General features: G+C 42.4%; 3 protein-coding genes across 3 annotated transcripts; 2 read left to right on the top strand and 1 right to left on the bottom strand.

The window, feature by feature from the left end:
* Positions 1 to 1,672: 1,672 nt before the first annotated feature.
* On the top strand, positions 1,673 to 12,323 carry slc16a3a (solute carrier family 16 member 3a). The gene is given in 8 exon segments (XM_057015011.1): positions 1,673 to 1,805; positions 5,142 to 5,209; positions 5,524 to 5,774; positions 6,020 to 6,163; positions 6,271 to 6,890; positions 7,355 to 7,535; positions 9,852 to 10,151; positions 10,154 to 12,323. Coding segments are annotated over 6 exon segments (1,542 nt in total). The 5' UTR covers positions 1,673 to 1,805; positions 5,142 to 5,209; positions 5,524 to 5,551; the 3' UTR covers positions 10,228 to 12,323.
* Positions 12,324 to 13,443: 1,120 nt separating this feature from the next.
* dus1l (dihydrouridine synthase 1-like (S. cerevisiae)) lies at positions 13,444 to 19,370 on the top strand. The gene is made up of 14 exons (XM_057014170.1): positions 13,444 to 13,528; positions 14,078 to 14,326; positions 14,412 to 14,520; positions 14,592 to 14,642; positions 14,777 to 14,889; positions 14,981 to 15,063; positions 15,206 to 15,309; positions 15,451 to 15,598; positions 16,567 to 16,663; positions 17,420 to 17,505; positions 17,621 to 17,787; positions 17,865 to 17,902; positions 18,057 to 18,132; positions 18,635 to 19,370. Exons 2-14 carry the CDS (start codon positions 14,090 to 14,092, stop codon positions 18,808 to 18,810), a joined length of 1,485 nt encoding a protein of 494 aa, XP_056870150.1. The 5' UTR covers positions 13,444 to 13,528; positions 14,078 to 14,089; the 3' UTR covers positions 18,811 to 19,370.
* Positions 19,371 to 20,246: 876 nt separating this feature from the next.
* LOC130514536 (tryptase-2-like) lies at positions 20,247 to 21,972 on the bottom strand. Its single transcript, XM_057014177.1, has 5 exons — positions 21,864 to 21,972; positions 21,515 to 21,680; positions 21,169 to 21,446; positions 20,955 to 21,094; positions 20,247 to 20,530 (listed from the first exon to the last, which is right to left on the bottom strand). Exons 1-5 carry the CDS (start codon positions 21,913 to 21,915, stop codon positions 20,366 to 20,368), a joined length of 801 nt encoding a protein of 266 aa, XP_056870157.1. The 5' UTR covers positions 21,916 to 21,972; the 3' UTR covers positions 20,247 to 20,365.
* Positions 21,973 to 22,424: the final 452 nt, after the last annotated feature.

A 22,424-nucleotide genomic window follows, 5' to 3' on the forward strand; every position in this document is an offset into this window, starting at 1 on the left:
TCTTCTGCCCCCTACTGGTAGATTAAGGGAATATACTCACTAGACGGGTGCTCCATGCAGACCATGAAGTCCTGTGGGGCGTTCAGGGCCTCCGCCTGTTTCTGGTCGTCACACAGGTGTTTCTCTCTCCACATCTGTCTCGGGTGTGAACCTTAAAGTAATTGATCTGACTCCATCAGACCTTGGACAACCTGAGTGGACGCTGTTTGTGCTTTATCGAGGTTGACCCGGCCTCCTCTGTTTGCAGCGCCCCCTCCTGGAAGAGACGCTTCGACTGCGCACACAGTTTTTCCCTTACGACTGCTTTTTGTGAGCTATTGATCTGCTCTCCTCACTCAAAAGCTTCCTGCATCAGCAAAGAGTCGAGATGGTTCAGCGTCGAGCCAAAACTAATTACATCTTCATAATCTATATATCGGTTATACGTTCCAAACCCTGGTCTTGTGAGACTGCAGCGCTTTGCCAAAGTACATTATGACTTTAAACTGTTGTTCTTGGGGTTTTGAGCTGGGTCTCTTTGATTGATGTACAAGTCAAATCAAGAATAACACATATCTGCTGATTTTCTTACCAAACACGGGTGTAAAATATGCAAATGTAATATGTAAATAAAAAAGAGGAAAGTATACATACTGTGATCCGTGCTGTAATGACGGTGTTTGCCCACTGGGTGTCACTGTGTAACACCTTGCGCCCTGCTGAACGGGCAGGACAGTTACACAACAGGTCACGCTGCATCTCCCTGCAGGAAAATCAGCCAGCAGCTGCGTCCAGCATTAAAATAACAATGCAGCGAGGGTGACACCGCAAAGATAATTAGAAAAGCTTCAATATATGTCATAATATTGTGGTGCTAAAAGAAGAAAGAAGTGTATTTGTATTGTAAACTAGCGCGTCTGTCTGCAACATGACACCCAGAGGAAAAGCCGTTAAAGGCTGCGACATGTTGCCACGGCAACACAGCACATGCATCAATATTGCATTTTCAGGTCTATTGACATGCACCACAAGCGAAAGTGAGTGAAAGTACATGTGCGCGCACGCAAAAGCATCTGAGGCTGTAATGTACCAATAATAGGAAGGCATGACTGAGAGTGACCGAGCGTCACAATCTGTTGAATGATTCGCCCTCACGACTATACACATTCTTTATGATAATAGAACTATGAATAAATTCATAGATTCTTGTAGAATGACAATTACTGAAACGTTCACAGTATCCCAAACGGAGAGGTGGGAGGGCGCTTTGTGTGTAATATACAGAGTAACTGCGGAGGAAGCTTTTCTGCTCCCATCACAGCAAAATAAACTCGAAATTTTAAGAAATAACCACAATATCACCTGTCACAAATACGTACAAACTCACAATTGAGTCGTTCAGCTTTGTTGGTCAGGATAACTGGGTTGAAAATTCTCTATTACAATACACATGTAGCTTTTTATGAATGTGTGTGTGTGTGTGTGTGTGTGTGTGTGTGTGTGTGTGTGTGTGTGTGTGTGTGTGTGTTATACGTTTAACTCAGTAACAGAAAAAGAGGCCTGTGAGCTCACAATCAAACGCTTTTGAATTTCAACCGCGTTATGCAAACGGCGCCTGTTCGGTGACCCTGCGGAGCATCGTGACGACACAGACGGCGCAGCGGGCGGGGATCTCGTTGGTCGGTTGGGGGTGTTGAAGAGGGGGCGCTAGGACCCGGAGAGGTAGGCGCGTCCTCGTCCCCAGCTGACGCGCTGCATGCAGACGTGCAGCCAGAAACGCCGCTCCGGTGCTGAGACAGGAGAAGGAAGGCAGCATCCCCGACCCGGTAAGACACGCAACAGTTTGGCTGCGCCTGGTTCCGGGCCGCGCTCACCATTTATGACCTTTATTGCAACTCTGTCATTGGTTTGTATCGAGCAGGACAGATGGGGGGGAAGACCACAAGTCTGACACACATTTATCGAGTGGTAATTAACACATTTTTGGAGAATTTCCTTAACTTCAGCCCATTTATGACGCACATTTGATGGCGTGATACTCGGGAGAGTTCTACTCCTCGACCCGGTCAAGTAATGAGCTTACAGCCACTAAAACAGGTTCTGTACCAGAATATTTCTAATAGTTTTGCGACACACCTATTTCATGTACGCTCGCGTTAATATTTGTCTGTTAATTAAAAGAAAGCCGGATCATCTTTTAACAGAGGTGCTCGTCTGCCTGACACGTTTCCAAACTGTTTAATAAACTGGAGTCAGTTTACACATTCCTATTCCATCCCGTGGTTCAATAACGACATCATGAATATTTTATAAGCATTTTTAATGCATTTGTGTTAAATGTGTCAGGCATATGAATGTACTTCAGTAATTACCAGCATCTCAGTTTTGTGGTTCTGACTTTACAGCTGTGGTCCAAGGAGACTTAGAGGCCATTTTGTTTGAAACCACATAACTGTCCGGTGAGCACTGTGCGAGTGAATTCAGGGCCGTGTTGGGTAATAATGCATCATTTTCCTGACAGACACAGACTCAGGTGGTCTGCAGCGCTTTCTACGCAGCTCACGTCACCTTTCTCTTTTTTGTGAGGCAGAAAAGCTCCTGTTACCTGGCGACAAGGGATTGCGGGCTGTTTTGGCCGGGGCCCAGCATGCCTCTCTCAACTCAGTATCAGTGCTTCAACAGGTTGTAAATTATCTGATGGAGCCAGTCGGCTATCCCGCTGTGCAAACAGGAGTCCTTTGTCCGTACGGCTTTCCTTTTCAGATGGATCCCTTTTGAGGCATGGAACATCAAAACTTCTCAGGCCCTGATCTTCACTCATAGTTAAAGTTCAAAGTTTATTGTCATGTGTGCAGTAAGGAAACGGGTCTCCCTCTTCAATGAAATTCTTCCTTTGCTCTCTCCACAATGAATGCACAAAAGAAGTCTCCGTACAAAAGATAAAATGATGACAGAGCGGTGGGTGAGGAGCACCGCACTGTGATGAGATGCTCCCAATGGAGCGGCTGTAGAAGGTGCTGAGGGTCCTGGCTGACATACCAAACATCCTCAGCCTCTCCTCGACCCTCTGAGAGGTGTTAAGTGAAGTCCTCCCTGATGTGAGGCTCCATGGAACGCTTGTCCTCTTCTTCCTCATCACACCACACTGGCACCCTTTCTCTTCCGTGTGGTTGCACTTCCTCATTGGCTTGTGCGTTCAAAAACCTCTGTGTGGCCTCATTATGGGCTGTTAATGAGCGGCTCTGGTGGTAATTCCCACATCTGTCTCTGGAGGCCAGTGAAACAATAAATCTACCTGTTCATTAATGGTTAAAACTGGTCGTTGCCAGCGATAATTAGAAACCCTTAATGTATTCTCTTATTTTAACTAGTTCCAGCAATGTGCAAGGCACTGCTCACTAATTATTCCTTTTCATTTTAATCAGCCATAAGTGGCATTAATGTGGGTGTTCTATGACTCCAGCACTGCCAGATGTCAGCCCTGCTGTAGGTTGTGGTGCAAGAACATACACATTTCAGAGTACTGCAACTCTAAAATCTGACCTGTATCGACTCACAACCTCCTTATCCTTGCTCTTGATTACGTATCGGTGTTAAGGATACCTGTGCGGTCGAGTCAATCACAGCCACAGGCGATGATTGAGGAGTGTGCGGCCACAGATGGCGGCCCACACGGACAGCGACATAAGTCCGATGGCTGTTTGTTGGGCAACACGCTAATTCCAGTGGGCAAGTATTAAGTATTAAGTGATACAGACGACCGTCATTCTGGTACGCCGGAACTTCCCGTTATGTTAATGACAGAAATCTTATCATTTTAGCTGGCTACATCCTATAATACAAACATAAAGATATCAGGAAATGGTTTTACAATAAAGCCTAATATCAGGCTACAGCACATAAACGAATCAGAACCAGACCAGTCCATCGTGCCACGTGTCCAACCTCATTTAACAGTGTTTTTCTCTGGATGGAACCGGTTTTGTTCCTATGCAAATATAGTAGCATCTACCAATCCATCAGGAAGTTCTCTTTAGATAATTTAATATGTTCCAATATGCTGGATTAAATATTTAATTAAATATGAGGTTGTATTATTTTATCCTATTCTATCACTCTTTGGTTGAAACTCATTTAAAAACAACAAACACTAATCCTCAATGAATACCACATTTCATTTCATATGTTTTATTCACATCTTAGTTTAAAAACCAGATGTAAGAATGCATTCTGTTTTGTGGTTGTGAAATGGGAAGCTAAAGAGCTTTTAAGAGAGGCCCAGGCACAAGGATTAAATAGCACGTGACAAATAATACAAACACATTGTGCACTAAGAAACACCCAAGAATGCCCACCTTCATCAAACACCCACTTGCTCCCACAATCAGTTCAGAATTTCCAAGCACGATTGACTGTCACACACGTACACGCGTCCAAGAAATCACCCGAACCTAAAGCTAACCTAAGCTGCGCCCTGCTCCAAGTGGTCACACAGTCTCATCTACAGTTGGAGACATTTGGAAATCTTTATCAGAGTCGTTCCTTAACTGCATGCGGACCTTTACAAACTATACAACATATTTTGTATGGTCAGTTTGGCTCGTGCAATTTAAGAACTCATCCATATGGACTCCCAGGAATCGAAGGAATGTCACTCTCTCAATAGGGCTGCCAATTTCTATTCAAACAAAATGAAAGCTTTTTTTAATATTGAAAGATAATGATTGCATTTTAACATGTCATTTATGTTTGTCTAAAATACAAAGATCCTAAACTCGATCCCTGGGGAACACCACATTTCCTAACCCTGTATTCAGACTTGTGACTGTTTATTGAAACATATTATTTCCTCCCCGACATAAACCAGTTGATTGCAGTACCTCCAATACTGTAATATTGAAATTTATTTAAAATAATTCAATGTTGTAAATGCCTACGGCAGTGAAGGAAGACTCCAGTACAACAGACCCCTTTTTCATCACTATATAATTTTTTTTTTCAAAAGATCCAGGATGTGTCCACCAAGTCATTTAGGCTATTATAATTTAATGATAAAGACAAATCATGTTAACCCAATTCAATGATTCAGATCCTGCATTATTTAGCTGATTATTTTTAATTGAGTCTGCTGAAGGATCATTTGCATTTTCTTCTCTTTTCAGGTGAAGGCTTCTGTTACGCATGATGTGTATCTGTGATTTGTGAACCCGTGGGCGTCTCTTCAGCACACGTCAGTAAATGCAGCTCTGCATTTTCACATTGATAAATGTACATATGTCACCCGCTTTAAGCCTATGTGTGTAGAATTGAAAAGAATCCAGCTCAGTAAAGAAGAGTAGTGTCTAAGATGCTGAAACTGACGCTGAAATGAAGAATCACAGCTAATGTCCTGCTGCTAATATGTGCTGTAATTAACTCGGCTTAACTCTGCATTAACGCTATTTGGCTACAATTTGGAGCTGTCTTAAAGCTACTGATAGAAGGGCTGCAGCATTCAATTACATCTAACTATTAAGAAAATTGATCCTTTTTCCCCCTCTCTAGCGCCGTTTCAACTGAGCCCTAAAGCAGGATGGGAGGTGTAGCGTTGGACGTGGATTCAGGAGGAGTGAAGGCTCCAGATGGAGGCTGGGGCTGGGCCGTGCTTGCAGGCTGTTTTGTCATCACGGGCTTCTCCTACGCCTTTCCCAAAGCAGTCAGCGTCTTTTTCAAGGAGCTGATCAGGGAGTTCGGGGTGGGATACAGCGACACTGCTTGGATCTCTTCCATACTGCTCGCCATGCTGTATGGCACAGGTGGGCTGCTGCACGTACAAGGAGGTGGTCATTAAAAAGAAACCAAAAAAACCCCCTAACCCTAACCCTTTTATTAACAGTGACAAGCATAGAAAAAGCTAAATCTCTAATTGTGTTTAATTATACTTCTGGGGACATTACACCAACTCTCCATTTTCGAGTCTGTTTTCCTAACATCAATATAATAATAACAGAACCATGAAAAGGATCAAAGTAAGTCCTGACATCCTTGGTAATGTTTCCAGGTCCACTCTGCAGCGTGCTGGTGAACCGCTTCGGCTGTCGTCCAGTGATGATGGTCGGCGGGCTTTTTGCCTCTCTGGGAATGGTCCTGGCCTCCTTCTCTACCAGCATCGTCCACATCTATCTCACCACCGGCGTGATTACAGGTGAGACCACCTGCTGGCTACGCGTCGGCCTGGCCCGTGTCGCACCTTCGTCCTATTTTAAAAGCAGTTGAACAAAAGGTTCGATGGTTCTCTCTGCTCCGCTGCAGGTTTGGGCTTAGCACTGAATTTCCAACCGTCGCTGATTATGCTCAACCGCTACTTTAACGAGAAGCGTCCTCTGGCCAACGGGCTCTCAGCTGCGGGGAGCCCAGTGGCCCTGTGCTGCCTCTCACCACTAGGCCAGGTCCTGCAGTACCAGTACGGCTGGAGGGGAGGCTTCCTCATCCTGGGCGGCCTTTTACTCAACTGCTGCGTGTGTGGGGCTCTGATGAAGCCTCTGGTGGCCCCCAAGACCACCAAGGATAAGGCCTTGGAGCAGGCTGCTGGGGATGGAGCGAAGGGGCCAGAAACAAAGAAGAAGCCCAAAGCCAAGCTTCTGGACTTCTCTGTCTTTAAAGACCGTGGCTTTGTTATATACACTGTGGCGGCGTCCATCATGGTGCTGGGGCTGTTCGTACCCCCGGTGTTTGTCGTGAGTTACGCCAAGGAGCTCGGTTACGAGGACACCAAGTCAGCCCTGCTGCTCACCATCTTGGGCTTCATCGACATTTTTGCGCGGCCCCTCTGCGGCGTGATCGCCGGACTCAAATGGGTACGGCCTCGGTGCGTGTACCTCTTCAGCTTCGCCATGCTGTTTAACGGAACCACAGACCTCATTGGCTCACAGGTGGGAGAAGGTTCTGACTGAGACCAAACTGGGCTCGGCAATATGCATTAAAATTCATACCCTGTTATCATGAAAACAGTATTTTATACAGAAATAGAGATAATTCATTAGTCAAGCAGGTTTTAATAAAAATGAATAAATAAACCGAACATCCTTGATAGGAAACACATGGTTCTGCTCGCTCACACTTGTGTAAATTACAAAAGCGCCCACCAAAAATTTCAAGTAAGTGTTTCAGTCAGGCGGAACAAAGCAGTGTAAAAAAAAAGAAACAGACAAGTTGAAAGGATGCTTTCATGTCAAAAAAGATAATGATAACAATAATACCAGTATGGCAACATTTTTTTAATTGTATTTTGCCTTCAAAAATATAGCATATAAGTAACAAAACGGGTATACCGGTCAGCTCCCAACCCCAACCCACATCTTATAGATTTTTATCTTTGATATGTTTTGTATTCCAGGCCAAGGACTACACCACTCTGGTGGTCTTCTGCATCTTCTTCGGGGTGTCCTACGGCATGGTGGGGGCGCTACAGTTCGAGGTTCTGATGGCGATTGTGGGCACCGAGAAGTTCTCCAGCGCTATCGGCCTGGTCCTGCTTATGGAGGCCATTGCTGTGCTGGTGGGGCCACCTGGTGCAGGTCGGTGATGACAAAACAACTACTTCAGCATCCAGTCTAGTCCCTCGTGACACATCTACAAAGCAGGGTTTATTTATATAAAATAAAATCTAAAAGACTTAGAACCGCACCATTGTCAGTGCCTGTAAACACCCTGCCATTGTCCTTTGTTAGTGATTTCTTTAAAGATTGTTGCTCCTCCCTGGAGAGCAGATGAAAAGATATTGAGTAGGTGACTGAGTTAGACACCAGAGCACATCTCTGCCCGGCTGTAGATCGCTGAATTCACTCCCCACATGGATAAAGTCTCGATCTGTTACAGTAAGCAGCATTATTTAACTTTAGAATGTTAGATTAGAATTCTCGAAGGGCCCCAGAAACGATCAGTCGTGCTTGGTAAGAATCTTGCAGCACCGCACAAAAACACCCAAGATTAAAACTGATGTTCAGGAAACATATTTATGCTGGGAAATGTGCTCCATACTGGTTTGTCGGGCTTCTGGGTCAAGATTTTGCCTTTAACTCTCATATGTCAGCTCCACAATAATGGCTTCAACTCACGAGTCTGCTGGTCTGAGGCAAGTTTAGCTGAGAAAACTTTTCTTTAATTAAACAGACTTTTTTTTAGACCGCCCCATAAAAACCCGCACCAAATTTGTTGTTTTTCTACTACTGTTGAAATCAGTCCGACAGAACACACACCAGGTGACACTTGCGCTGAGATGTCACTGCATGTAAACGCACAAACATCGTCCAGGAGGTGATTTTTTGCCCCCCTAAGGGACGTCTGGGAATCTCAAAGTGTAGAATATCAAAATATGTTGCCAGTGTAATGATAGTGGAGCGTGACTGTTTGCTGCTCTATTAGTGATAAAAGTTATTCATCAAACCTGTACAGCTGCAATAATGTAATCTAATTACTACAAGGTATTTTTATACTCGTAGCCAAAAGTTGTAGTATTTTAAATACAAACCGTTACGTTTATAGTGATTTCACATATATTAAAATCAGGACTATATATATATATATATATATATATATATATATATATATATATATATATAGATGTTAATACAGTAAGACTAAAAATCTAAGGTGACTCCTTCAATGTCGTTTGAAAATCTCAACAGTGGCTGCTCCTTCATCGTTCAACCCTTCAGCCAATATTCATTTACATTTATGCGAAATTTAATGAATCATTAGCTCCAATGAGTCACCAAAAATGCGTCACTGCAGCTGGTCAGGCAGACCGAGGCAGACAGGCAGCTCAAATCAAAGTAAAATTCATTTCCAGGTAATGTTTCTGTGTGCAGTCCTGAGTTGATCTCATGAGGATGAATCTCCACCAGACTTACATCACTGCCACCTCCTCAAGTATATTTTAGTGTGGTTTAGTTATTAGAAACAATTGGAACGTAGAAAATCTCAAACATTAAACAAACTAAATCTAATAGTCTGAGAAAAATCAGGCCGTTTTTGAAAGCAGCACAATCTCTAACAGCAGGTTTCCTACGGTGATTTTGATTAGACTGACACCTGATGTGGGGCATCATAAACATTTCCCAAATATACTTCATGCTTTCACTGGCACCACTAATAATTGCACATCATTATAATTGATTGATACGTATCTATAATTGTATTCCTCTTTAGCGAGACCACCTACAGCTGGTCAGTTAAGGACTAATGAGATTAACTTACTGAGGCTAGAAGCTTGTTGGCATGAAAAATGGGTTTTGCATTACCTCAGACTATGTTATTGATATTTTTAATGAGTCTGCCGGGTTTATCATGCCTGTCATCGATACTCTTTGAGAGGTTTATCAAAACAGCCAATTGTTTTACAGATTTTTAGGAATATTTATGATATTCCAGGACCCCACCAGGCCGGTCGGTTGACAGCTTGTCTCAAATATTTACTAACTATTTACTGTGGGCCAATCAGATGGTGACTGGGAATATTTACAAAATCCCCAAACGTCACCCAGGAAACAAAGATATCATGTTCAGGACAACATCGTTTCATAAGCGACAGCCATTTTGTTTGGTCATTTGATCAGTTCAGTTTTACATTTTGATCTAAAGGTCATTCATCTTTGTCTAGTCTTAGCTTAATGTGACTTTTGTCATTTTTTATAACAATTTGGTGTCTCTTTGCCCTCTCAGTCGGCCCTACAGGCTCACCGCTGCGCACTGCTGCTGTGCTAGCATGATTTACACACCTCACCACGTATCTCTGCATAACAGCTGACAGTTAACAAGTGAGGCTGGAGACTGGAATTGTAGTTCATTTTGTCCGCTCATCCGTGTCCCTGTCCCTCCATCCTCTCTCTCAGGCCGCCTTCTGGACACCACAAAGAAATACATGTTTGTTTTCCTGCTGGCGGGCTGCGAGGTCGTCCTCTCCGCTATAGTCCTGGCTACCTGCAACTTCCTGTGCATCAAGAAGTCCCCAACTCCAGCAGACACGTTTGAGAGCATTACAATGAAAGATGACACCAAGATGGAAGGGATCAGCAACTCCATAGCGATGGAGAACGAAGAGCACAGAGGCTCTGAGCCGGAGCCAGAAAAGGAGGTGAAGAAGGACGTGGCAGAGGAGGAGAAGGTCAAACCAGAGTTCGTGAACTCGCAGGAGGGGAGAAGTTCTTGACAGAGGCACAACAAAATGGGGGCGGGAGCCCCAGCCCTGAAACCAGTATGTTGAAGTGACACGTGACCAGAATATACAACTGAGTTAACCCAGTATGAAGTGTTCTAATCAGCATCACTTATTTGTGCTTTCTTAATCACTCACTATTTAATCTGGAGGTAAATGTTTATCATTTGCTGCAAGCTTATTAATGTCACACTGCCATATGAAATTGTAAAGAATGTCAGCAGTGTCTTAATGCTCGATGTTTCAAACGTGCTGGTTTGTTGAACGCAGCACCACACTGCCTTGTTACAAAAACTATCGTTTTTTTTGTAGTGACCAGCACGTAAAGGAGAGGGGTAAATTCAACAATATTCTATAGTGTTACTGTCAGCAGCATTCACAAAAGACTGTAACCGCAGTTGGAAACTTCAGTAAGTTCATTTATTTAGCCATTTACATAGACACGGCTGGATCGCGTGTCATCATTTGTTATTCAAAGGTGAAGCTATTCATGATACGGGTGCCGCCATCTTGCACGGGAAGAATTGGTTACAGCTGAAACAAGTTCTTACCTGTAGAGCCCAGCTGTCAATCACAACACATCAGCACATTGTAGAACCCCGAGAAATGGTAGAAAACATCATCTCGTCACTGGAACAGCAGCCTACCCGCAGAGGGAGATCCATTTCCATTCGTTTCTATATATTTGATCCTTGATGTGATGTACTGTATTTATAGACGGTCAATAATTTGATCCTAAATCCATGAGCAGGCTAACCAGTGGCACGGAGATAACCAAACACCTACCAGTATGTCATGTGCTGGTGCTCTATGTGCTAGTTAGCTGATATGGTTGTTACCAGTAAATGAAGAATCGCTAAACAAGCTTTCATTAAAAGCATAAAAAGCAACAAAAAGCTTCCTCGTGCTTCAGGCAGAATTGTGTGTCTATTGATCGCCAGAACTTTGAGTCAAAATTGGTAATTTTGCAAATTTACATCAAACTAAAAATTGTATTGACATGTTGTGAGGTGTAAAAACGGACCTTTTCCCAGTGGGGTGGCGTTCAAGTTCAGTCTTTTCAGTAAAATTGTTGGCATTACCTTATGGAATTAACTCGCCCCTGTCCTTTGACATCAAAAGGCTGCTTTTTGTAAGTTAAACACTTGTAAATTGTGTTTCCTGTGTAATTGTTCAGAGGTTTGTAATCGTACACATAAAGGTCTTCCCTCGTGATCTGAGCTGTCGTAATCAAGGCAGGTTGATGTCAAAGTGAGGTTTTCTGTTCCTCTGGTCAGTTGCCAACGGTTGCATGGATGGAGTGTTGCATCCAAAGATTGTTGCTGATCTTGTGGTGGCTTTGTGATTGAGTGTCGGCCCAAATGCTTGTCCTTGTTCGATGCTGTGGCAGACAAAATGTTTACACTCACCTGTGTTCAGCAGCATTTGCCTTTTAATCACGTTTAAATGTGCTTACATGCTAATATGTGTCGCCTACATGTTGTCTAAGAGTTGCCGAAAAAAACAACCCAGTATCTTGTGGACCAAAGACAGGACGGAGTGGTGACATCATCTGATGGACGTTGTTGGAGTTACACAATGTTTCAAAGCAACTTTCTTTATTTTTTCTGTCTCAGTTGCAGACTGATAAGTTTTGTTGCTAACAAGTAATGATGAAAATGCAGAAAGACGGTTAAAATGTGTTTAATGTTCAGTTAATTGACATACTTTAAGATAGACTTTTATCCATTTATTTGATAGCACAATTTTTGCTGTGGCATTTTCTGGAGAGCGTCACACAATTTAACGCAACAGCTGTGAAGGAGAAGAACCCATCAGTATCCACGGTGACGGGAAGTTGTTAAGTAAAGAGTGAGACTTCATGTGAGGCTTTCACTCATTAAGAAATGACTTTGTCTTGGTTCAGGAAAGAAATGCTGCCGTTCTTTTACTGTCCACCTTCAATAACTGCTGCAAAAATTCTTTATTTTTGTAATGATTTCTAATCCCTGTTCGAGTGCTTAACAAATATTATCTTTGCTGTTAAAGAATATTTCATTATTCTGTAAGAACATAAAGCTGGATTTGACGCTCTCCTGTTTATTTTTCTCTAAGAAGGTGATTTGTGATTTGAATATTATATTTCTGTGATAAAACTACAGTTAAACAATGTGTGTGGTGTCTGTTTTGTGTGTGTGTCATTAATGAAGCCGCACAGATAAAATCTTCAGGTGAGGAGGACAAAAAGTAGATATAAGGGAGCTGAAATGATTAAAAAAAAACAATCAAATCATGTTTTTGAATAAATTTCATCCTATGTTAGCCAATGTTTTGTTTGTGAAGTCATGAGGATGAAAGAACAATCGATGCAATCAGTTTCATCTTTTACTGCTGGAACATCAATGCAGAATCAGAAGGTACCGTAGTATCGTTCCCAGAGGGAAGATCAGCTGGTGTGATGGATTTAGAGTTGTGCGTTTGACCTAATGGTGAAACTAGCAACAGCAACAGTAATGATAGTAAACAGGGTTATTGTGTTAAAGTTAATGAATGAATGTATCAATTAATCAATAAATAGTGGCGAGCAACAGTTGGAAATTACAGAAACAACATAAAATTCTGTTCAACAGTGCCGTCCTTGGTTATTCCACTCTGGTTGTTTATGATGCCATCAATAGACTTTAATAGAAACCATCAGATGGGAAAAATCTTAACAGGGGTTTGCTGATGCTACTACAGAGATGTATATTGAGTCATATTACAGAGATAAACTATCTTCACTGATGGTTCCCATGTAGGCATCGAAGGAAATGATGTTGACATATTGGTAGAGGAAGCATTCAAAATTCAAACAGTAAGCACAAATATATTCTTATATAAGGAGGAGAGGAAAGCAATCATTAAGACACAAGTATAAAAAAACATGTCACGAATACTGGCACATAACCAACACCTATATAATATTCAAAAACAGGTTGGCTTGGGAAGAAAACTGCGCAGGAACCCGAAAGAAGAGGCAGACAACACTGTTCGTAGGATAAGACTGGACACTGCGCAGGACACTTCAGGAAATAGGAAAACAGTGGAACACATTCACGCTGTTCAATATAGAATCTGTTCAACATGTAGTGGTTGGTTGCAGGGCCTGCAAGGGCGAGAGCAGCAAATTTAAAACAGCAGTGCTGAAATGTTTTAGAAATTTACAGAATCACACTCCAGGTGGCGGTATTCTATATTTATGTTGGCTGGTCGTTGCCAATGAAATCAAAGGAAGAAGAAGAAGAAGAAGATGTTTCCTACCGGCGATATTTCGCTGTTACACACGCTCGGAAAGTGCTGCGCCAGAGATTTCCCACAAAACCGGGAGCTTTACAGGTGAAACGAACTTCTGTGGGAATATTTAACGTCATGTGCAGTTAGTATATAACCAGAAGACGGTGTACTGCTCTCATTGGAAAATTTCATAGAATTTGCTGTCGTTTTTTGCCGGTGTACCTGGCTGTTACATGTCATGTGCTCATGTCATTTCACTAGCTTGGTCAGTTTCGGTACATTAGCACATCAGATTTAGACAAAGTTAAAGACAGGAACATAAGAAAACAATCGCATTTTAATGTTTTGCTATGGTCGTGAAACAAATGATACTGTCAATTTAGCTAGGTCTATATTATGCAGACTAATTCAAAATGACTGTAAAGTTCAAATACTTTGAATCGCGTTTATTACTCAACAGTCTTTGTCCTAAAAAAAAAGTCTCCTCAAAATGTTTGTTTTACTCAAATTTAACAAAAGAGTAAAACGAACATTTTGAAGAGACTAAAGTGATCTGGTCTGGATAATATTAGTCTCCAAAGTTTTCTGTTAGTTTTGTTGATATCCTCTAGGTAATGTTCATTATCTGAGTATTGTCTCTTCTTTCTTAAGAGGAACCAACTAATGGCCAAGCTCCAGGGCTTTGAGTTCTGGAAGAAGACCCTCAAAGAAGCATGCTTCGTGGTGGCCCCCATGGTGGACCAGAGCGAACTGGCCTGGCGCCTGCTCAGCCGGCGCCACGGTGCTCAACTGTGTTACACACCCATGTTCCATGCTCAGGTGTTTGTCAGGGATGCCAACTACAGGAGAGACAATCTCTATAATGAAGTCTGTGAAGAAGACCGACCTCTGATCACGCAGGTGAGACCTGACTTACCAGTATTCACGGAACCCTGGGCGTTGATCAAAACTCTGTTCTTGATGTTTAGTTTTCTTTTTGTTTTAGTTTTGTGCCAATGATCCAGAAGTGTTTGTTCAAGCAGCTCTGTTAGCTCAGGACTACTGCGATGCTATTGATCTAAACCTCGGCTGTCCACAGATGATTGCCAAAAGAGGTAGGAACGCTAAACTCAAACCCTCAGACATTTTGTGTGCAGGCCAGGAGTACTAACTTGTTTTTTATAAGGGCATTATGGAGCTTTTCTCCAAGATGAATGGGAACTGTTGGAAAAAATGGGTAAGATTGAATTGATTTTCACAATCCTGGTAAATTACACATTAAAAAAACACCTGTTGTATTAGTACAATATCACATGTGTCTGATCTTGACAGTTTTCCCAGCTCTTGCACAATTGTTTGCTTGATTTCCAGTCAGGTTAGCCAATGAAAAGCTCTCTGTGCCCATCACATGTAAGATCCGTGTCTTCAAGGAGTTGGAGAAGACGGTCCGCTATGCCCGGATGTTGGAAAAAGCTGGATGTCAGGTGTGATTGAAATGATTATTTACAATATATATTTCTCAATAAATGTAATTTTTTTTCAGGTTTTAAGTGTTCTTTATTGATCTTCTTGCAGCTGTTGACAGTGCATGGAAGAACCAAAGAGCAGAAAGGAGCCATGACGGGTATCGCTAGCTGGGAGCACATTAAGGCAGTAAGGTGAGCTTCCTTCTTCCCACTCACTCTTTGTTTGTGTAGCCCAATCACTGCACACAAAAGGATTTGGAGGATGCATACTGCTTTAAAGTTCTGCCGATGAGGGGGAAATTTTGAATAGTTTGTTTGTTGTGTTTCCCCACAGGCAGGCAGTGAACATTCCAGTGTTTGCAAATGGAAACATTCAACACCTGAGCGATCTAAAGAGCTGTCTACAGGAGACAGGAGTGCAGGGAGTGATGAGTGCAGGTTAAGAATCAATGTCACCAAGCTCTCATATCATACTTCCTTTAGTTTTTATTTGAGACATGCGTTCTTCATGCATGGTGCATCTTTGAAGTTGCATTATCTGACGATTGTTTCTTTTTGCATTTTACTGTTACGTTTCAGAGGGCAACCTCCATAACCCAGCACTGTTTGAGGGCCGCAGCCCCCCAGTGTGGGAGATGGCTGAAGAATACCTTGAGGTGGTCAGAAAGTATCCCCCCTGCTCCCTTTCCTATGTACGAGCCCACCTATTCAAGCTCTGGCACCACACGTACGTGCCTTTCATGGAGTTATAGCTGATATTTTTTTAGTGAATTTTAGTTTAAAAAAGAGTCATCAAATGTTTCAGCAGGTATCGAACATTAAAATAAGTTCTGAAATGTATTTTGAATGTGTTCAGATGGATGCAGTTACAGATGTGTTTGAGTAGTGACTTCCAGAGGGTGGGGGCATTTGTGGAGAAGGCTGAGTTGCCCCATTTTTGGTGCTTGCTTTTAAAGGAGGTTAATAATGGTAGAGGTTTAACTCTGCAGTTTAATATGGATCTCTCCAAAGTCTGTCTGCTCTTTCAGGGCTTGTTGCACATGGTGGCTGTATTGAAACAGGATGTTCAAACTCAACCAGAACGTGGCCCAATTTTAAATGTGAAAAAAAAAAAAAGTCTAATGGCAATGTTTCTTTTACAGACCTGACCTGGTCATGCCTTGTGCTGTATGATCAATTGACTGTCATTTAGCCGACCTTTGTAAATAATCTTGTGTTTTTACCTCTTTTAGATTTCTTCTGTAATTCTTGAGTTGCCTCCACTTTAGAGCCAATCGGAGTGATCACACTGGACTGTTACTGAGTTCAAACGGTGGCCAGTAGCCTGGTGTGTAACAGCTCTCAGTGTTAAAGATGGCCCATAATGCACCAGTAATAATATGTCATTCATTAGGCATAGACACTGGAACATTTTAGCACAATTTTTGGGTGCCATTTATATGACATTTTATAAGAATGAAATGTCAGAACAGTATTGACCAGTGTGACTTGAACATGGTCTCTTAAGATCTCTTTTTTTTAATCTGTTTTTGAACTTTAAAAAAAAAAGAAAAATTCAAATGATGTCCTAAGTGATATTTTGGTCGGTGTACAAATGGAATGGGGCATAAATATGATCATTGTAATAAAAGAGCTTGTTGTGTGACTAACTTGCGTGAGTGTATAAAACCATGCAGCCCTGTGGTTTGTGTGCAGGCTTCAGATCCACCAGGACCTGAGGGAGGACTTGGCCAAAGTGAAGACCCTTGATGGATTGGCTGATGTCAGCAAACAGCTGAAGCAACGCTGCCAGGTAATGGCAGCTTCGCAGAAGTCAGGAGCAAACGTTCAAGTGCTCAGTGATATTCACGGGGGCGATTTCTCTGCCCATACGAGCACATTGACCGTTCACTATAAGAGACTCGACAGTCACTGGATAAAGGCCATGTTTTTGTCCCTCCAGCAGACGCTCAGCATCTGTGGGGGTGAACATAGCCGCAGCAGCCTTTCGTATGATGCTCGGATGATCAGTCAAAAGGCTGACTCAGTTTTGATTGACAGCTATTTTAAGATATACACCATCGCTTGAGCATTGGGAGCTCGGTCCTGATGGAAAAATAAAGTTCTTTTGAATTTGAATTGACAAAACAGACACAAACCAGTCAGTGAGGTATATTTAAAAAGCAGCTCCTGACTTGCATTGTTAATATTTTTGTGTTTATTACTTTTTAAAGGTGTGCCAATTATTTATACTTATATATAATATTTTGAAAAGCCAAAGATTCAAATATAATGCAGCTTAAACATTCTCTGGATCTTGTGTCGTCTCACTAAGGTTGCAAACATCCTGTTTTCTGTCTTGCTTTAAACCCTGACAATATTTCAAAGCAGATTTCAAATATATTGTGAGGTATAAAGGAAAAAACACTAATTGACCATAAACATGATTATATAATTTTACTTAATATGAGCTAAGATCTGCAGTAGTCCCATCTTTAGTTGCAGCTCTAATCTACTGAGTGTTCTTTTATGTTGGAGAGAATTATAATAAATCGGTGTGATTGTGCAGGAGGAGATTGCCAGAGGAACAGATGCTAAAAAGAGCGGAGACCTGCCTTTTCCCCACTGGATCTGTCAGCCATACATTAGACCGGCGTAAGTTACGGCCTTTTGTTGTTACTTTTTTCCATGGGTGGTCACAGAGTGAGGAGCGGCAGGATTGACTCACAAAGTCAAACAATCTGACCTGATCTGTGTTTGTTTATTGCAGCCCAAAGGAGCCAGTTGCTAACGGAAACCAGACATCAGAGGTGAAGAAGACAGTATGTCAAAAGAGAGCATTGGAAGACTCGGACGGAGCTGGAGAAACATTGTCCAAAAACAAGCAGAAGAAAAGATCCCGAAACCCGAAGAAGAACTTTTCTCCCGAGCAGAAACGTGAGTTAAGCTGTTAAAGAGGTTCCTGTAGAAACCTGCCAGAATGACGTCAACACAGTTCTTCGTGTCTCCTGCAGCCAAATACATCAAGTGTGAGCAGTGTGGGAACCCAAAGGTAAAAACTGAGCTGCTCATTTGTCATCAGCAGGAATAATCCTGCCAAAAAAATGACAGATTTCCAATTAGTGAATGAATAAAATAATGCTGCATTTTAGCTGCTGATTTCTTGTGAAGAATCTGTACATGTTCCTCTTTGTGTTACTTTTTAGGGGAATAAATGCGTCTTCAGCCTTTGTCGAGGCTGCTGCAAGAAGAAGGCCTTCAAAGAGGTGGCGGACTGTCCAAGTCAGTGCTTACACACAGAACAGTGACATAATGTTCATGAGAAACACGCCTTAACAACAAGCTGCTTCAAGTTTCACTAGAGACATTGATGCATGCAAGTGATAAATGAATATTTCATTTAGTTTTCCTGACCCTTTCGGGGTCACGGGGAGGGTGCTGTAGCATATCCCAGCTGCATGTAGGTGACGGCAGGGTACACCCCTGGATGAGTCCCTTGCCTTGCTCTAGGGTACCTCGGCATTGCTCTAAAGGTGTTCTTGCACCTTCCCCTACCGGAACACCTACCAAGTTTTTGTTTGCACCAGGTCTTAAACCCAGAGTCCTCCACTTCTCAGCCCAGTCCTCAATGGACTGAGCTACCGCCGCCCTGGTTTAATATTCAATCCATATAACATGTGATCCAGAAATTTCCAAAAATTCCCTTGAGTGGGCTGGAAACATTGCAGAGTGAAGTTGTAAAACAGCAGAAGGGTGAGTGATGGATCTGCGCCTCGGTTGACAGGTCACGGTCTGAGGTTCAAGACCAAAGCAGACAAACGCAAAGCTGAGGAGGAGGAGAGGAAGGAGAACGAGAAGCTGGATGGCTCTGCCCCAGAGATGAAGAAGGGCGGCGGCTCTCCTCAGCCTCTCGCAGACCCACACGCGGAGCTGCAGCAGCAAACTCAACTGCCTGTATGAGACACCACGGCTGCTTCTACATGCACACAGTGACTTCCAGGCATGATCCACCATATTGGAGGGGGCTGGAAGTCACGTCCAGTCAGGAACGCAAGCCCTCAGAGTTAGTGTGTGTGTGCACGCGCACGGGGCTCATCATCTTTTTGCCTTTTTTGAAAGGAAAGTTTATTTTAAAGCTTTTACAAGGACACCCAAAGTTGTTACAGAGTCATTAATGTTTGGTATAATAGGAATATGGCTTTTCCTGAAAGGGTTTTTGGCGTTCATTGGGGGTTAATTTTGTAAGTTTTTTTTATATATTTTTTTTATTTTTTATTTTTTAAAGTTTTGGATGTGATTTGAAATTTCAAGTCATTATTCTGTGTATTTGAGACAAAGATGGACTTGAGTGCATTGACCTCTGCTCCTTCTGATGAGAAACACCACTGTCTCCATGTGAACCTGTCCTCAGGAGCATGATGAGGAGAAACCTGATCTGTACCCATCTCCTTAGTGATGTTTAAATGTAACATGTGTAAATGTGCACACTGTAAAAAGAAACTGGCATTTTGGGAACTATAGATGGGAAGCAAATATTTTTGGCCATGTGATATTAGGATAACCTTGTAACGGAAAAGGGAAGGAAAATGTTTCTTTTAATGTATAACCTAAGTAACCATCTGCAGTAAAACTGAGGAGATAAGGTGGAGGATGGCTCAAGCAACAGCTTTTATGGGAGGAAGAATTAGCTCTAAATTAGTCACCTTTACAAAAAAGACAGGAAGGATGTGACACTGGTACCAGGTTTGTGCCAAATTATATCATTAAGCTTTAATCTAAAGGACAAGTATACTAAAGGTTTATTTTTATTTGATTTTGCAAATGAAAAAAAACACTAAAATAAGATAAACAAGTCAGGTTTCATCATAAACCTTTATTGTCGACGGTGTTCTTGCCTTCAGCCCCAAATATATTCATTGCAGGTCAATTCTTATTTCAAGTTGTTTTATGTATGTTTTCCAAAAGGCCATTAATTGCAAAATCAAATATAAGCAGAGCCTAAAGTAATGGGTAAATTATTGGGTTTGTAAAAGAACAAAATGGCTCATTTCTGTAAGGAAGTAGCCTGTGTTTGTCTCGTTAAACAACAGGAAATGAAAATGATAAGATTTGACCTGTGATCATGATCTTTACAATGCAAAGGTTTCACTTAGATTCCACAGTGACATGAGAGTCACGAACCCTTCATTGAATCCCTGACATATTCTAAACTTCTGGTGTGGTGATCATGTGACTGGGACAGGAAGTGACCTCTAAAATTGTGGCGTCTCCTGTATGTATGTATATATATCTATATGTGTGTGTGTATATATATATATATATGTATGTGTGTGTGTATCCTCTGAGTGGATGAGTAACATCTAAAATGGGTGTAAAAGGAAGGGGAAGACTTTCGATCAATGCTTCAAAGATTTATTGCATAAAAATGAATTAAAAGCAGAGAAGACGGCGCGTCTGTCAGCAGAAACAAAGGTAAAGAGTGAGGCCGAAGCAGGAGAAAATGACTGCACAGCTCTCAGGAATGGATGTAGTCATTGATGTAGCGCAGGTACTTGGACACCTGGGTGTAGACGCCAGGCTGGCCCGGCAGAGCGCAGCCGCCCTGGCTCCCATAGCTCATGATGCCCACCTGCACGAAGCCGCTGTCTCCGTAACACATCAGAGGGCCTCCGTAATCCCCCTTCAGAAACAAAACATGCATGCACACGCGTCAAGGCTGTCGGGTCCACTGAGGAACACTTAATTTCAGTTGTCATGTCTTCAATTAAAAACATGCATTCCACATTCTTCCAGGTTGGAAGAGGTTAATATGTGTCAACTTCCAGAAGCAGATCAGCCACAAAAGCATAATATATCACGTTTAAATGCAACTTTATCATTTTGGTATTTAAAAATATTGTAATCGTCTCCACAAAGCATAAACTTTTAGTTCATTTATTCTCCTAAAACTGCTTCTAACTATCATCCACTCTGCTTCTGTTTTTTTATTTTGACATTTCCCCAATTTGCTCTAAGTTGTCTCTATAACTCAAAAAAAATGAATGCATATGTGGATGGTTTTTACAGGTGTAGCTACACCAGGGGACCATTGGCTCAACACTCACTTTGCAGGGGCCCTTCCCTCCACTCATGTCTCCTGCACACAGCATGCTGTCGGTCAGCTCGGGATACTTCTCCTTGCACACACTCTGAAGGACAATGGGAAGCTGCAGCTGCTGAAGGGTTTCAGGATTGGGCAGCGGAACTGTGCAGACATGCAGCATGGAATGAGGAGGACGAAGAGACGTCAGATCGTTGTGGTAAAGGCGGAGGACATACCGTCGGTCCCCACGTTCCCCCAGCCGACGATCCAGCAATTGGCGGATGGGCTGAAGGTGTCGGTGAGGTTCGGCAGCCTCACTGGGGCAACGTCTCTTGAGAATGTGATCTTTTTCTTCAGCTTGACCAAGGCGAGGTCATTTACGTAACCGTTGTGTGTGACTTTGAAGTCAGGGTGAGGGATGAAATAAAGGACGGCCATATAGCGCGCGGATGCCTTTCGGAGGCTGTGTGACCCGATCCAGACCATTGACCGACGTGTATCAGGGGGAGGCTGCCTGAAAGGCAAGAACATTCTTAAATTAAATCCAGATTTTTCTCTATATTTTCATAAACAATTACTTACGTGACCCAGCAGTGTGCGGCAGTCAGCACCCACTCGCTGTTGAGGATGGTGCCGCCACAGCGCCACTTCTCTACACCATCAGATGTGATATTGAGGTGGGCCATCCACGGCCAGCGTCCCGGGGGGGCGTCCTGCCCTCCGACAATGGAACTCTTCATTTCAGCACCTGCAGAAACACTCAAAACTGTCTATATAAACACGATATATAATACTTTCTTTCACTAAATCTTGGTCATTTTGTCTTCAGTTTTGACTTGCTGGATGCACAAGATGAACTCAGATTAATCGTCAGACATGTTTTGATACTAGAACAATATAGAATGACGGCACTGATATGTGTAATTCTGACCTCCAGCTTGGTGGATCATCACAATCACAGAGATGAGCACGTAGAGCCCCATGACGAGTTGAACTGTTGACCCTGTCCGCTCTGAGCTGAGGAGCTGCAGGCTTTTATATACAGCTGCACACATGAACTGAAGATTTTTATCAAAGCTGTCACCCTATCTTTTAACATGGAAATACTCCCCCACTCCACTTTTTGCAGTTTTTACAGATTAGAGAGGCATCCGTGGCTAGACAACAGAGTGGATGAGCAAAAAAAGACAAATAAAAAGTTCGATTTAGACTTGAATTGAACTTTTATGTGATTTGCATATATTACTTTTATATTCAACATATATTCAAGGAGTCAATAAACCCTGTCATACCAGCACACATTTATTGGACCCTCATAGTCTCATAGTGAGAAATCCCACTTCAATGTTTCTCACAGCAGTGAAAGAGAAAGAAATAACTGTCAAGGAATGTAAATATGAGACATCTTCTGATTCAGAGGAACTTGATAAGAAAGTTGTAAGACTTGAGTGGATTGAGTGGATTTCAGGAGTATTAACAGACATCTGTAATT

Source organism: Takifugu flavidus, chromosome 18 (assembly GCF_003711565.1).
Source record: "Takifugu flavidus isolate HTHZ2018 chromosome 18, ASM371156v2, whole genome shotgun sequence".
Taxonomy (NCBI): domain Eukaryota; kingdom Metazoa; phylum Chordata; class Actinopteri; order Tetraodontiformes; family Tetraodontidae; genus Takifugu; species Takifugu flavidus.